We start from the raw sequence: 9,677 nt of genomic DNA, 5'->3' as shown, positions 1-9,677 counted from the left end.
CTTGTCGTATGTTAAACACTCTGTAGACTAGGAGACTCCACCGACATCAATTACTCCCATCCTTAGGACTTTTATCTTTTTGATTGATATTACATTCCTGAGACTGTTTCGTTTGTTCATGCTTAGAATCGTCCATGGTTTCACTTATTCTTGTTCGCTTCTTGTCATACATTTTCGTTTCTAGTTCTGTGACTCTTTTCCGTTTACATTCTGATCACTCTAGGATTGTTAGACATAAAAACACTCTTTTTGAATTGGCTTAACTTGTGATTTCTTGATTGCATCTTGAGTGGTAGCAACATCCCATTTGGATTGACACCTTAAATACTTCAACTGCATAAGGTTAATTGAACCTGCTAGGATATACAAAAATCTTAGTATCACGGTAAGATTGTGTTTCAATAGTGAATCATTGTTTAAGGTTCATATCATTAGATAATTGATTTTATGCATACACGTATTTCCTGGATCAAGTTCATGGCACTTGTGAGTTTATTTAAATTCACGTTCGCGTTGATGAAATGCGTGTCCATGATTCTGGGTTTGGTCGTGTTGAAAATTACTACATATGAATTCGTGTAGTGAATAATTGCTTCCGCTGCAATTTTATAAGTTTAGGTTTATAATCGGGTAATTTATGAAAAAACCTCTCTTTTCTCTCCCAAAGCGACAGTACAGAAACCGCTTTTGATCTCTATAGATTTTGGTCGGCGCTGACTTCTCCAGCGTCAGTCGGCCCCTTTTCTTTAATTCCAGTCCTTTGATTTTTTATTCTATATAGTTTTAGATAATTGTTTCGGCAAATCCAGTTCTCCAATTCCTCATCCTTTACTCTTTTGGCAAGATAGTGTCAATCAACTTTACTGGTACCATTCTCGACTTGTATGGTGTTTCATCACACCCAAAATTCACCGAGAGTCTTGCATTTGAGGCGTAAAAGGGTTTTGTCGTCTCTGTCTCTATCACGGTTGGAACTTTCTCTAAATTCGCGTTTATATTCTCTTCTTCTGAAAGAGTGTTATCTAATAACAAAATGTTTATAAGCTTAGACTACCACATATTTTTATTTGATTGGCTACATAAATTTAAAAATAATTAAATTTAATTAAAATATTATTAATTATTTTTCTTGACCGGTCGAATATGTACAATAATCATGCTCTAATAGATCTAAAATTAATTTTTAATTCTAAGTTTGAAAATAAACGTGGTGGGATTTTGCACCTGAAATAGAGCAGAAAAGTTTGTCCGAATTATTTTTCAGTGTTTTTTTATTAGAGCATTCTTACAAAGTAACCGTTTACCTTGACTTTGAATTTTCCTCGTCACTCTCGAAAAAAAGCCTCTGTTTCACAGAGAAGCAAAATTCAAAATATATTTCATAAATCGGATTCTCAGCAATGATAAACACCAATCGAAGGAAACTAATTATGTCTTCTCGCGCCTCTTTCATCTTCCTTTTCCTTTTCTCCTTTCTCATTAGCTTCAAAGTTTCTGCTCAAAATCCTATTTACAGATCCCATATCTGTTCCAACACGACAACTTTCTCCAGAAACAGCACTTTCTTCAAAAACCTCAAATACCTTTTTTACGTTCTCTCTTCCCCCAGCATCTCCTACTCCACCGGATCCCAGAACGTCACCGTGGGGGAACCTCCTAACAGTGTCACCGGACTTTTCGATTGCAGTACAGTTGTCTCGCCAGAAGATTGCCGTAGCTGCGTCGCCTTTGCCGTCAAGGACACCTTAATTCGGTGTCCGATTCAGAGAGAGGTCAAGCTCGAATACTATCAGTGTACGCTCAGATACTCTGCCTTCAGAATTTCTGCTCAAAATCCTACTTATATATATCATATTTGTCCAAATACGACAACTTACACAAGTAGCAGCACTTACTTTACCAATCTCATAACCGTTTTGTCATCTCTTTCTTCCCGTAACGTCCCTTACTCCACCGGATTCCACAACGGCACGGTAGGACAAGCCCCCGACAGGGTCACCGGGCTTTTCCTCTGCCGTGGTGACTTGTCGCCGGAAGTTTGCCGTAGCTGCGTCACCTTTGCCGTCAAAGACACTTTCAATAGGTGTCCTAAGGAGAGAGAGGTCGTGGTTTATTACGATGAGTGTATGCTCAGATACTCTAACGAGAGTATACTCTCAACCCTAAGCACCGGCGGAGGAATGTATATGTGGAACACCCAAAACGTTACATCTAACCAACTTGACCAATTCAAAGACTTGGTTGGGTCCACTATGAACCAAGCCGCCACTGAAGCTGCCAACAGTCCCAGAAAATTCAGCGCAAGAACAGCCAATTTTACTCGGTTGCAGAGTTTGTACGGACTGGTTCAGTGCACTCCTGATCTGACGAGGCAAGACTGTTTGAGTTGTCTTCAACAGAGCATCAATCAGTTACCTACTGACAAAATTGGGGGAAGATTTATTATGCACAGCTGTAATTCAAGATACGAGCTTTACGTGTTTTACAACGAATCCGCCATTACAATACCTTCACCACCGCCACCACCACGGCCGGTTTCTGCCCCTCCTCGACCTGGTCAGTGCTCTGTTTTTCCTTAATTTAATAGAAAGTTTCATCCTTTCGACATAATTTCGCTTTGCTATGTGTCTTACATGATCTAATCTCTCTTCTTCCTCTGTTTCTTTCCCCTGATTTCTCGAAACACCGCCAATATCAGCCCTTCCACCGACTTCAGCTCCTTCTCCACCACCACCACCTGGTCTGAACATTCTATTTTCCTTTGATTACATGTTTCAGCACAAGTTTTATTATGAGACTTCCAAAGATATGCTAACACAAGGGGTGATCTGATACAAACTATGTATGTCAATACAGGAGGAGGCAAAAAAACCTCCTTCATAATCACCGCTGTTGTTGTTCCAATCACCGTCCTTTTTCTTCTCTCCGTAGCTGTTTTTAGTTTCCGGACTAAGAGAAAAAGGACGATTCATGAGACGACAGAACCACTAGCTGGAGGTAAAGACTCCAATGATAAACTATCTTTTCAGTTCGGATGAATAATTTTGTTGTGCTCTTATCCTAATTAAGCTGTTGAGGTTATTTCTACAGATGGGAATGATATTAAGACTGCAGGCTCACTTCAGTTTGATTTTAGGGCAATTGAGGCAGCAACAGATAAATTTTCGGAAACTAACAAACTCGGTCAAGGTGGATTCGGCCAAGTCTACAAGGTATTATTGTACCATTGTATTTATCTACAATTTTAATCTCTGGAAACGGTTTCTATGCTGTGTAAATCGTTGCCTTATAATTCTCTCAGTTTAAGTCAAAACACATCATGTTGGCTTAACATTTGAAACCAATAGAGTGGTGAAGTTTTTGACAAATTCTTTACATTGTTTGTAAACCACAGTAACGTGTGTGTTTCACAACAGTACAAATGATGACCTCCCCCTCAATACTCTGTTTTTCCCCTGTTTCAAATCAAATCTCTCACACATATGTTAAGCATTGAGATATATGGGATTAAGTGCAAACAATCTTTGTAAAATCGTTGTGGAACAAAACAAACTGAAATAGTGGCACTTGATTACTTCTTCATTTTCATATTTAACTTTAGACCCAATCCATATACTTAATTATCTTTTTTTCAATTGTTACGAATACTAACTTGCAGCCTTCCCATATTTAACAAGAAATTACTCTTGTAGGGTACATTTCCTAGTGGAGTACAAGTTGCGGTGAAAAGGCTATCAAAGACGTCAGGACAAGGTGAAAGAGAGTTCGAAAACGAAGTTGTTGTTGTTGCAAAGCTCCAGCATAGAAATTTGGTAAAGCTGTTTGGTTATTGTTTAGAAGGAGATGAGAAAATACTTGTCTATGAGTTTGTGCCCAACAAAAGTCTTGATTACTTCCTCTTTGGTCAGTTAAATTCAATACTTAGCCTAAGATATAATTTTCAAATTGCTTGCCATTTTTTGTTAGACTAACATTGTAAATACAATTTGTGTAGACTCTACAATGCAGAGCCAGCTTGACTGGGCAAGACGGTACAAGATCATTGGAGGAATTGCTAAAGGCATTCTTTATCTTCACCATGATTCACGACTCACAATTATACACCGTGATCTCAAAGCGGGCAACATCCTTTTGGACGATGATATGAATCCGAAAGTTGCAGATTTTGGAATGGCGAGAATTTTTGGGATGGACCAAACGGAAGCCAATACAAGAAGAGTAGTTGGAACTTAGTAAGTATTGCTCTTCCCATTCATTTCATTTATTTCACTCAACACAAAAACTAAGACTTGTGGCAGTGGTTACATGTCTCCTGAGTATGCGATGTACGGCCACTTCTCCATGAAATCAGATGTATATAGTTTTGGGGTCTTAGTTCTTGAGATTATAAGTGGCATGAAGAACAGTAGTCTCTATCAGATGGATGGTAGTGTTGGTAACTTGGTTACATATGTGAGTATAGAGCCTTAAAACTTCTTAAAAAAAATTAATGCTTTCTTTGATTTGACGAGAGTACATATTATGAAAATTTTGAATGTTTAATAGACTTGGAGATTATGGAGCAATGGGTCGCCGTTAGAGCTTGTGGATCCATCCTTTGGAGATAACTATCAAATAAATGTAATTACTAGGTGCATCCATATCGCTTTACTCTGTGTTCAAGAAGATGTTGAAGATCGTCCAACTATGTCAGCAATCGTCCAAATGCTCACTACTAGCTCGATAGCTCTCGCCGTGCCTAAACAACCTGGATTTTTCTTTCGGAGTAGGCATGAACAAGTAAGAGAAGTTGCTACATCTGTGGATAGGCTTGCTCCCTGTTCAATCGATGATGCTTCCATTACTAGCGTTGCTCCTCGTTGAATACAAACTATATTCACTAAAATTAAGCTGTGCTATATGATTCTAGACTTTCTTTACATTCTAGCTGCAATCCTTTGTAATGGGTCTTCAAAAGTCTCTCTTAGACACGTTTTGCCTCTCCGTTCTAACCATGCTTGTGTGAAAGGCTTCACTAATATGAATTAAGTTAGTGAGTGCTTAGACACCCTTATAAATTTTTTCTTCTTTTACCAAAGAGAATGAACGAGCAGATTCTCTCATTTAGTATGTCCTCTACATATCTGAATGAAAACACATTAAACTAGCCACACCGTATTTGATAATTTTCTCCATATATAGAAGCATAGAAATTGTCTCTGTAATTTTAGGCTGTAAACTATATAAAGCTATATATATCTACTTAAAATGATTTTAGTTGGCGTTTTTTTTCTGGGCTTTTGTGGCTTTGGCATCACATGTTCTCACCAACACCAAGACCAATCAAGGATAAATTTTTTTTTTACTTTGAAGCTCAATTGATGACTTCCTAGTAAGATTATGATGCAACACTACAGGTTATGAAGAATGCGAAACAGAGAATCATTACAGTGCATGTTAGATACATCAAATAATGTTTGCATGTTTAGCATATTTGGTTTTTATACATATCAAACTTAGCCCTGCTTTCAGCAAGGGCTAAGACATGTGATCGATACAGAACAAGCAAAAGACATGCTAGTAGACCGATCAGGCTGCAATCTCTTGGCTAATGGATTTGGCTTGGATCTGACCCTAAAGACAAATCGTGGTGGTTGAGGCACATGAAGAGTAATTGAAGTATTAGTGAGCATATGAAATACTGTAGACATCGTTGGACAGTCACAAGGATTTTCTTGAACATATAACAACCTGATGTGAATACATCTAATGACTTCATTTCTATCATAATTCTCCCCCATGGCTGTGTCTACTGAAGATACATTGTGTTGACAGAATTGTAAGACTGACAACAAGGTGTGAAGGAGCAACTAGTGAAATAGATAAGAGAAGATCACATTAACAGAATCCTCTCAAGGTAATGAAGTTGCCAAAGTCTCAGTTACAACATGAAAGACATGAAAGCTTGAAGATCATCAAGTGCAATAATAGAGAAAGCTTGAGTTCTATAACTCAGTAACAAAGGGAGAGATTGAAGATATATTGGTGTTGTTCCTGGTTATTAGACTCAAGAGAGATGATCAAGAAGCAGTGAACAAATCTGATACAACCATGGGTACAAACACAGAAGCAGTGAAAAAGCTGGAGCTTGTGTAACCAGCTACAGACACATACACAATGATTCCTCAAATAGAGAATCAGAGAATCTACCTCAGCCAAGACAGCTCAATGTGAATTCACATGGAATGAAGTGACATGCTGAACCTTGGAGTCATTGTGAAGATCCAAGAAGTGAGAACTCAGACAAGATATCCATAATCAGCTGAGGAACCTGAAAGCGCTTCAGAGCAGAAAGAAATGAGCAACTGCATAATATAACAGAGCAAGATATATACCAGTTGAGTAAACCTGAAGTACAACAGAGCAGACAATGTTTACTGGTTGTGTAGTGCAACATAGCTGGAAACAAGGTAAACCTCGTGAAGAGGTTGTGTAGTGAAACAGAGCGGAAAAGCTTCAAGTTGCAGCAAGCAGTGGAGCGGCTGTGTCAGAGAAGCATGCTTGTGTCATATATGTACGATAGGAACAAAAGCATGGGTCAAGCTGAAAAAAAAGAGAACAAGCTTTTACCCAAAAGTCAATAGGAAGAAGCTTGTGGAACCTAGGGTTTGTGGAGAACTCTAAGAGGTATAAAAGGAAGAGGTGGTAATAAGAAGAAGCATACGCACCCTAGAAGCATGTTCTGCCGAAACTTCTAATGGAAGTCAGAAAGTTCAAGTTATGTGGTGGAACATTTCTGTCGGCGGATTTTTGTCAAGTGGTTGTAGTTCTTATAACAGGAGCGGATTAAAAGGGAGTCTGTTAAGCATATATGGGTTTCTGAAGATTTGGGTTTTCTAAAGATCTGGGATTCTTGATGAACTGGGTTTTCTAAAGATCTGAGTTTTTCTGAAGCTTGAAGAGAAAGAGCTGACCTCTAGATCCTAAATGTTAAAGCTAAGAGGAAACATGTATGTTTGTCCCGTGTCAGAAGAAAAGCAAAAGTTCCATGAGCAAAAATTATTATGAAAATAATATCAAGTGGACAAGAATGCGTGACCAGCTGGCTTCTCAAGGAAAAAGAAATTCATAATGGAAAAAGTGTCTCTATTTCTGAATCTCATGGTGCTCAGGGTCAATTGGGTGATTTATTTAATGACTCTTTATATCTTAACAACAGCTTCAGCAAACTACGTGTGGTGAATTCGTGAAACACACACAAAAGTGTGATCATACCATAACTGATTTATGGACAATATTTGGGTTCACCCCTTGGTTCACCCTTTATAAAATAAGGTAATAAAATCTGTATACATTATTAAATTAGAAACTTAAACCGCTCTTTTATAAATCCAAACCGATATATAATTTCGTTATAATTGTAAAATCTAAACCCTAACCATCTCATTGGTAAACCCAAACCGACATATAATTTTGTTCTAATTGTAAAATCTAACTCTAACCATTTGTAAACTCAAATCGACATATAATTTTGTTATAATTGTAAAATATAAACTCTAACCACCTCATTTGTAAACCCAAACCGACATATAATTTCGTTTTAATTATAAAATCTAAACCAAGCTAATATTTAACTTTCTTTAAAATAAAAAAATACAGAATTTGTTTCCTTAATTTATTTTTCTTTTTAATTTAATTTTGATTTATTTTTTTAATAAAATATTAGATAGAATATTTTAATTGATTGAGAGGAGAGAGGATAAATACAAAGGTTCACCCCTAGGGGTGAACCTAAGTATTTTTCCTGATTTATTTCTCCAAAAATAAGAAGCACTGTGAGTTTCTCTTTAGTCTTATGTTGTAAAGTCTGTAAACTGTAAAATGGTACATATTTAAGTTTTCAATAGAAACTTGGGATCAAATTAGTATGTCCGGCAGAAAATGGATTGTTATAAGGGGGTTTGGTTTTCAAAGGCAACTCAGTCATATATATAGATAGAGTTTCCTAACATTAATAAGGAGAATTATTCTTTGTACAGGCTAGAGTGTTTGTGAAGGTGTCTCTTTACGCTCAACAAGTGATTATGTAAATCATTTGATCAAATAACTAATTTTTTAATCCAAATGCAAGTTAATTTTAAGATGGTATTTTCCCCAAAAAATTTTTGCTGTTTAATAAAAATGAAAAAGAAAAAAAAAATCGTTTACTTTGACTTTTTTGACTTCTTACTTATGGTCACAAACCATCGTCTACTTCACGTTAATTAGAGAGAGAGAATGACAAGAAAACTATTCTGTTTATAAATGAGAGAGCTCCATCATGTGAAACTCAAATCTCAAGGAAGTCGAACCATGTCTTCTTTGGTATATTCAACACAAAACTTCTTGTTATTCAAAATTTTTAGTTTCCGGTGATTTTATTTTTTGTTGAGATGTCATTGTTTTTACAATTTTTTAATAAAACACAAATTTGAGAAACGCACGATCCCTTAATAATAACTAAGGTTTCTAAAAAACAAACCTTACAAATTTATTAAATCTCTTAACTTTTGAAGCCAAGCTTCCACTAAACTCTTTTGGTTTAGACTTTAGAGGTCCAGAAAAAATTACTTTATTTTACAAAGTGTTGTTTTGACAAATTGCACCCAAATTAAAAAAATTAAATTATACATACATATCTTTATATATTGAACGAGTAATTAATTATTTAAATTTAATAAAAAGAGCTTCGGGGTAAGAGTAGAATAAAAAATTTGATGTTAAAAATCTATGTTGCATGTAAACTTTTTTTAAGGTCTGTTTCACGTTTCCGAAACGTTTCAGAAATAGAAACTCGTGGAAACACGAAAACAAGCCACGAAAACACGATTCCTAAAAATCTCTGTTTGGAAACACGATGGAAACTTCGTTTTTGTTTTGGAAACACGACGGAGACTTTTTTTTAGCTTAGAAACTTAATAAATAAAATAATTTGAAAATATATATTCATAATACATATAAATATATAATATTATTAGTGTTTTAATTCAACTATTTAAAGTTTATGTTTTGAATTTATGTTGTTTCAAATATTTTTATTGATATAGGTTTTATGTTTGATGTTTTATTATGTATATTTATATATATATATATATATATATATATATATCCAGGTATACATACGTTTCCAAAACGTTTTCATTTTTTCATTTTAGAAGATTATCGTTTTCCGTTTCTGAAACGTTTCGTTTCCACGAATCCGTTTCCATTGCAACCTATTTAAAAATCACATTGGAAATGTAAAGTGACATTCATTGTGAAAGAAAAAGTCTAAAATAACGTTCTTTGTGAAATAGAAAGAGTATTAACTTTTGGGTTTGATATCACCGTNTCAAATATTTTTATTGATATAGGTTTTATGTTTGATGTTTTATTATGTATATATATATATATCTATATATATATATATCCAGGTATACATACGTTTCCAAAACGTTTTCATTTTTTAATTTTAGAAGATTATCGTTTCCCGTTTCTGAAACGTTTCGTTTCCACGTATCCGTTTCCATTGCAACCTATTTAAAAATCACATTGGAAATGTAAAGTGACATTCATTGTGAAACAAAGAAAAAAGTCTAAAATAATGTTCTTTGTGAAATAGGAGTATGAACTTTTGGGTTTGATATCACCGTTGTAACGCCCCCGAACCGTCTTATGGC

The 9,677-nt window shown here is 35.5% G+C and overlaps 1 protein-coding gene across 3 annotated transcripts; it reads left to right on the top strand.

Moving 5' to 3' along the window:
* Window positions 1,293–5,059, top strand: LOC104722684 (cysteine-rich receptor-like protein kinase 19). Of its 3 annotated transcripts, XM_010440888.2 has the most exons (8): window positions 1,299–2,556; window positions 2,699–2,740; window positions 2,857–2,997; window positions 3,091–3,212; window positions 3,693–3,903; window positions 3,995–4,232; window positions 4,299–4,452; window positions 4,546–5,059. In XM_010440888.2, the coding sequence occupies exons 1-8, from the start codon at window positions 1,401–1,403 to the stop codon at window positions 4,861–4,863; spliced, it is 2,382 nt and encodes a 793-aa protein (XP_010439190.1). In that variant the 5' UTR covers window positions 1,299–1,400; the 3' UTR covers window positions 4,864–5,059. The 3 variants fall into 3 exon arrangements, with proteins under 3 accessions (XP_019087859.1, XP_010439190.1, XP_019087858.1); XM_019232313.1 differs by lacking the exon at window positions 4,299–4,452 and having other exon boundaries at window positions 4,546–4,780; XM_019232314.1 differs by lacking the exons at window positions 3,995–4,232; window positions 4,299–4,452; window positions 4,546–5,059 and having other exon boundaries at window positions 1,293–2,556; window positions 3,137–3,212; window positions 3,693–3,858.

This window comes from Camelina sativa, chromosome 11, assembly GCF_000633955.1.
Source record: "Camelina sativa cultivar DH55 chromosome 11, Cs, whole genome shotgun sequence".
NCBI lineage: Eukaryota > Viridiplantae > Streptophyta > Magnoliopsida > Brassicales > Brassicaceae > Camelina > Camelina sativa.
The sequence above is the reverse complement of the archived record's forward strand: the minus strand, read 5'-3'. Positions and strand labels throughout refer to the sequence as shown.

What these genes read in the sequence shown, in the direction of transcription:
- LOC104722684 (XM_010440888.2), top strand. Translation starts at nt 1,401, where the DNA reads ATGATAAACACCAATCGAAGGAAACTAATTATGTCTTCTCGCGCCTCT. An exon ending in GACAGAACCACTAGCTGGAG is followed by an intron (nt 2,998 to 3,090) that starts GTAAAGACTCCA and finishes TTATTTCTACAG; the next exon opens with ATGGGAATGATATTAAGACT. An exon ending in TTGGTAACTTGGTTACATAT is followed by an intron (nt 4,453 to 4,545) that starts GTGAGTATAGAG and finishes AATGTTTAATAG; the next exon opens with ACTTGGAGATTATGGAGCAA.